Genomic DNA, 6,092 nt, shown 5'->3' with positions numbered 1-6,092 from the left:
TCTTTAGTATGCCTACAAGTATTTTGATTTCTCATTTCTACAAATTTCATTGTTGTTTGTTGTTGTTTTTCATTGTTGTTTCACAAATTTCATTGTTTGTGTTGAAATATTCCGGCTAAACCGTCCATGAATACATTTTAATTCAGTCACAGGGGAACATACTGTGTATTTCAGTTGTTTAAGTGAGAAAATATGCAATATTTTGAGTGATTTGACCTTTAGATGACCTTGTAGAAGGTTAAAAGTATGAAAAAGTAATTCCTCACCCTTCAAAACCCCCCAAGAGACACCAGAATGAAGGTTTTACCATGTATTTGACCCAAGTTCCAGATACCGAGCATAGAAGTTACCAGTCCTTCTATTTAAGGTGTCTATGACTGAGGGCCACCTTTGACAAAATGTTGCATCCGGGGGGCCGCACACTCTCATTACAAAGTAGGAAAATTAACCCGGTGTGTAAATAAACGCATGTTCAGAGTAAACACAATTTTTGTATTTCACACTCAGTTACGTTTAAAGCTATGCAATCATCATCACAAAAGTTAATGAGACTTGTGCAACTGTTCACAGTTTTTCACAATCTTCTGCAAACTGGGAGCAGGTTTGCTGGTAGATATCCTCATAACATCACGCAAGTTGGTGTCTGTCATGAAAGACCTGTTCTTCGACTTGTTTATGTTTAAACAAGAAAATGCTTGTTCGCTTTTGTATGTGGATCCAAACAGTGTCAAAAACTTAGCAGCAAAGTTTTTTAAGTTTGGAAACAATTCGTCAGACAATGACTTGTAAAAGTCAGGCAGTGAATCTGACTTAAACTTCTCTTTAAGTCATTATTTGCATTCATCAAGTCAATTTAACTTCGTGTGTAATTTGTGGGGCTTAATTTCCGTAATATAGGAAATGTATGATAATTTACTGCACAACGCAAACTTAGTGATACAGGATTTAATTAAAAAACATGATCTATTTCATTTCAAACCAGCCTTTTAGGCATGACCTCTTTATTGTCGATCAAACCTTTAGTAAAAAAAGCTGTGACCTTTTCAGTCGTAGGCTACATAGCCTAACCCATGACTTCTGTAATGTCGACCCAGGCTTCATTTTATATGAGCCATGACCCTTCCAATCTCGAACCAGGCTTCAATTTATACGAGCCATGACCTCTGTAATCTCGACCCAGGCTTCATTATATACGAGCCATGATCCCTCCAATCTAGACCAAGGCTTCAATTTATACCAGCCATGACTGCTGTAATCTCGAACCAGGCTTTATTATATACGAGCCATGACCTTTCCAATCTCGACCCAGGCTTCAATTTATACGAGCCATGACCCTTCCAAACTCGACCCAGGCTTCAATCTACAGAACCCATGACCTCTATAATCTCGACCCAGGCTTCGATTTATACGAGCCATGACTGCTGTAATCTCGACCCAGGCTGCATTTTATACGAGCCATGACTGCTGTAATCTCGGCCCAGGCTGCATTTTATACGAGGCATGACCTCTGTAATCTCGACCCAGGCTTCTGAATTTCAAGCCTGGCTTGCGAGTCATATATGGATCACTTCCCCGTCTCTAAACGTGTGTTCACTTTCGTATTAAAATATGCTGTTAAAAGCCTCAAAGCCTGAGACACTCTAACAGAAACATTGCAAACACTACCTATGAGACATTTCTAATATGCCTGCTAATGAAGTAATGATGCTTGTGTTCCAATTTGGCAAATATACCGTCACCATTTTTCTCTTGTCCAAAAACGGAAAAAAAAACTCGATGCCTTAACAACTAGAGCCAAATAAAAAAACGAATGTCATTTTCGGACTCAGCTGCCCAAATTAGAACCGCTAAAATATTTTTGGGACTCGAAAACAATTTTTTTGGGGGCCAGTGTAACAAACCACCAAAAAAATGAATTATACCCATGACTTGTACATCATATTTTAATGAATGAATTCATAACGCGGGTTTCAGACCATAACATACAGCACATAATGCTGATGTTGTACGTATAATGAAATGTATCATATTTCTTCTGTCCAACTAACATTATTCAAAAGTTATAGTCACTTAAATGCAATTTTTTTGGTGGGCAACAGTTCATACGAAAGAAAAATACTTTGCCATAAAACCCCAAATGTTGCTTCTCAATTGAACATAAACAGCATAGGCCTAGTTACCAATTACGACACAACACTTCTCTCAAACCAAGATATGATAACTTGCTGGAAGGATGAATATACATGTAAAATCCTTGGCTCCCAATAAAAACTATTAAATCTGTAACTTTCGGAGGCGCCATTATGCATCACAGTTGTGAAAAGCGCTTTCAATGATTGTACTGCATCGTTGTATTTGGACCTGGAGGCTGGTGAAATTGTTCATGAACTTGTCATTATTATCGTTCCCTCCACTCCTTTCTCTAGTGGTAGCAAATTTCTTTTTGCATTTTAGCCACGTTTCTTATATCAAGTTGGCCTACACCAGCAGATTGTAGGTATAGTTGAGTTTAAAATTTGAGATTATTGCAGTTTTCACTTTTTGTGCCTTGATCCAAACCTCGCTATAATAGTAGCAATTATTGTAATTCAATTGAAACGTTTCACCTGGAATACTCCCGTTTTGGCTGTATTACACTTCCACTGCTTAATGAATTTCACTTCTATTCATTGTACTTTCTTTTCGTATCACATATGATATATTTCTGTACACAGACCTGTACCTGAAACGATTAAAAATCGACCATAAATCGATTTTTCATCGATTTGTTAAAATGAAAGCTTTTTTGAATTTAATCAAAGAATTAAAATTCGTGAGAACCATTTGTCACATATTCTGGCAAGAAATTCAGTACAACGTAGAAGTATGATTGGCACATCATGTCGGTGTCGCTGTTCTGTAAATTAAAACTGTGCGGATGTTGTCGGATATACTTGAATCATGGAAACAATTGTTTTTTTCGCGTATTCAGAGAACATTAACAGCGTACCGTACTTTAAAAGTTAAACCATCAATTCATCAGTGATTTGAGTTTCAAACCATTTTATCTCAGCGCGTTGCCAAGTCTTTATTAACCGCTGTGATAGCTAATAAATAAATTCTCGCACTTTGATTGTTTAATTTGCTGAAAAACTTGGCGTCGTTTTATAAAATTATGAACCCCTGTCAGCTTAGTTAGGCTACTGGTGAAAATTATTGTCAATAAGTAACAAGTTTGGTAAACGTTTATATTTGACAAAACCAAATCATCATAAAACAAATTACATATTCATATGTACATTAAATAACATGTGTAATTGTGCATTATAAGTACACCATCACAGTGTAGAGCACGAAAAGTGTAGGCTATTGACAGTGACGTATGACATTTGATGACACATCGTGACAGTGCAATAAATAAAACCACAGCATACACCTCGGTCGTTCAACAGTTTTCAAAAAGTAGTCACGCAAAAACGTTAAACCTACTTAGTAGGCCGTTGTTGACGCCATGAAAACATTTTTTGCATTTGATCGTAAATGTTGTACTTTCGGGTAGTTATCGCACAAAGATTCGCTCAGACGAAGATATCTGACATCACACATAGGCCATGCACTATGGGCTATTGAGTCGCTATCTGCTGCAACCTTTGGGTTGAAATTACTAAAAGCGACGTCCGCTAGGGAATCGTCGCTAGCCCTTTCTGACCTAGATTTTTTCGATTCGGCAATACTTGGTAAAAACTTGGCTCGTTGCGTCACAAAAGTAGCATCTAGCGATTTAAGTCCAGGAGAACGTCGCATGCCCGGTATGGTTGTTGATGCTTTGATTCTGGAACCAGTTTGTGCCGATTTTTTCCGGTCATTGTTTATTACGGTTCCTTGGCGTTGCTTGGTTTTGCTGGTCGAAAACGGGTTTTCCGAAAAAATAGTGACGTCAACATTACGTAATAAATCACGCATAACTGTCGTTTTTTTCCTCTGCTTTTCGAGGAAAAGTTTCCTCTGCCACTGGCATTGGAGGATGAAATTAAACCTCTGTTTGGACATGTCGAACAACTTCGAATCCAACATCTTTTGCTCCGTGACGTTTTTGGCTGGTTGTGACGTCATTCTTGACGCTGCGGCTGTAAGAGAAAAAATTCAATTTTACCAAAATTTGGTCGTGAGATATTTTTTTGCTTCAGGTCAAGCAATATTGTTAATTATTATTTACTATCATCATCTTCTCGGTGCAAACTCAATATTCTGCGTTAATCGCATAAGAAAAGACGCTGAAAAAGCCAAAAATTATAATTATATTTTTGCCTAACTCTGAGTTTCGGAGCGAGTTTTTTGAAGTCACGGTGTACGCTTTAAACGTCGGACGCTTGAAATACGTTAGACTCCCGCATGTTAAAAATCGATACAAAGACAACTTCAAGGACAAACGCCATGTGAAGTAGACCACTTGCGCCACTAGAAAACGTCTAATCCTCTATAGGTTTACATAGACTACTGTCTTGGCCATTTCTCACTTCAAGGAGTTTCAATGGTGAGATGGTCTCCTTGAACTAAATGTCTTTTAAAAGACTTGAAACGTTTCAACCATTTTCATTATGATTGGTTAAAACTTAAAACAAATTGACATTTAGTATCTTAGTTTTCATTTTTCTTATAAGACTATTGATGCCAACATGATCTATATAGTTACTTCAAAAAACCAACTCATATAGCCTAATTAACGTTTGAGAATTTTTATTTTATTAGGCAAACCGGTGATTGATCACTTTGGAAGAATGACTGAATAGCCTCAATGAGCTTGGTTAATCTGTCTATCTTTAAGGCACTAAACACTGACAGCCTTTGGGAAAATAAGAAGGCAATTAAATAGAACAGGGTGCGGCTCACAATATGAAAAGCGAATTGACCAACCTTTCGTTGTGTCACCCCGGTTTTCCGCAATCCAGCCTTCTATTTCCGCTATAGCGTCTTGCTTCCGTCCTTTGATAAACCGACTTCCGATATTCTTATTCTTTTCAGAGTTTGATTTTTCCATCTTTACAACAATGTGGTCCGCAAACCTGTTGTTAAAGAGCTCGCGTGCCGCCAAAACTTTGTATTTTTAAATATTCGATTTAGATCAATAGTTTTTATACAGTCAAGTACATACTTTCATACTGCAAGATATGCCCCAACTGGTACTTAGAAAGTTTATTTTTCTATATAAACACAGCGGTATTAATGCTAACAAAACTTACGTTTTTAATATTAAACACAGCTTACATTTGACTGTCTGAAAGTAGCATTATAAAATCTGGCGTAAAAAATACAGATCTCCAATACTTTAGGCAAGATATTAACTTAGAGCAATGGACTACTACACTGTTGCCTTTGGGATATTCTGCTAAACAAAACGATAGGCACCGTTGTTATGACTAAAATATTTCATAAAATCTTTCTTCAATACATGTTTCTCACGACCTTTGTGTTTTTGAGTCAGCAAAAATAGACCTAGCTTCTGATTCTTTCTTGACTGTCGTCTATATACTATAGCTATATAGTGTCTTGTCACAGGTACTTGGCGCGATATTAGCAGACAAAGAATATACTCCGCCCTAAAACGCTGTCTTTAAATACCATAATACCTGCTTCCTAAGATCACTGGTATGTTGGTTTGTTGATAAGCCAAACAGTACAACACAGAGCAATCATAATCGAACGCCGCTTCTGAGGACGAAGAGAAACGAACTCGTCTTTCACAAAAGCCATGTCATGTTAGCCTGATATAATGGTGTCAATTACAAGCCAATTAAAAGGAAACGAGTCGAACATTATTGCTCGAAAGACGAAAGGTAGAGGTTCGTGTTTAGTCTGGTTGTAGTAATTAATTCAAAACAAGTCAGCATGTGACCACATTTTTTCTTTATGATATGCTAATCTTTTTTTCCACGAATATAGAAGGGAAAAGTTGCTCATGATGGAAAGCTTTTTGGAAATCTGCAATTTATACTCAAAAATGCGATTTGCTTTGGCTAATCTTGTTTCGAATTACGTTAGATATGGCTTTGCTTGAATTTAACCGCTTGAGTTTCAATAAATTCTCTTGTTATTCGTTAAACGATTTACAAAAT

General features: G+C 37.0%; 1 protein-coding gene across 1 annotated transcript; it reads right to left on the bottom strand.

Moving 5' to 3' along the window:
• Window positions 1-3,219: 3,219 nt before the first annotated feature.
• LOC143452189 (uncharacterized) lies at window positions 3,220-5,197 on the bottom strand. Its single transcript, XM_076953058.1, has 2 exons — window positions 4,894-5,197; window positions 3,220-4,106 (listed from the first exon to the last, which is right to left on the bottom strand). Exons 1-2 carry the CDS (start codon window positions 5,015-5,017, stop codon window positions 3,469-3,471), a joined length of 762 nt encoding a protein of 253 aa, XP_076809173.1. The 5' UTR covers window positions 5,018-5,197; the 3' UTR covers window positions 3,220-3,468.
• Between the last annotated feature and the right edge of the window lie 895 nt (window positions 5,198-6,092).

The sequence above is a fragment of the Clavelina lepadiformis genome, chromosome 4, assembly GCF_947623445.1.
Source record: "Clavelina lepadiformis chromosome 4, kaClaLepa1.1, whole genome shotgun sequence".
Classification (NCBI taxonomy): Eukaryota; Metazoa; Chordata; class Ascidiacea; order Aplousobranchia; family Clavelinidae; genus Clavelina; species Clavelina lepadiformis.
The sequence above is the reverse complement of the archived record's forward strand: the minus strand, read 5'-3'. Positions and strand labels throughout refer to the sequence as shown.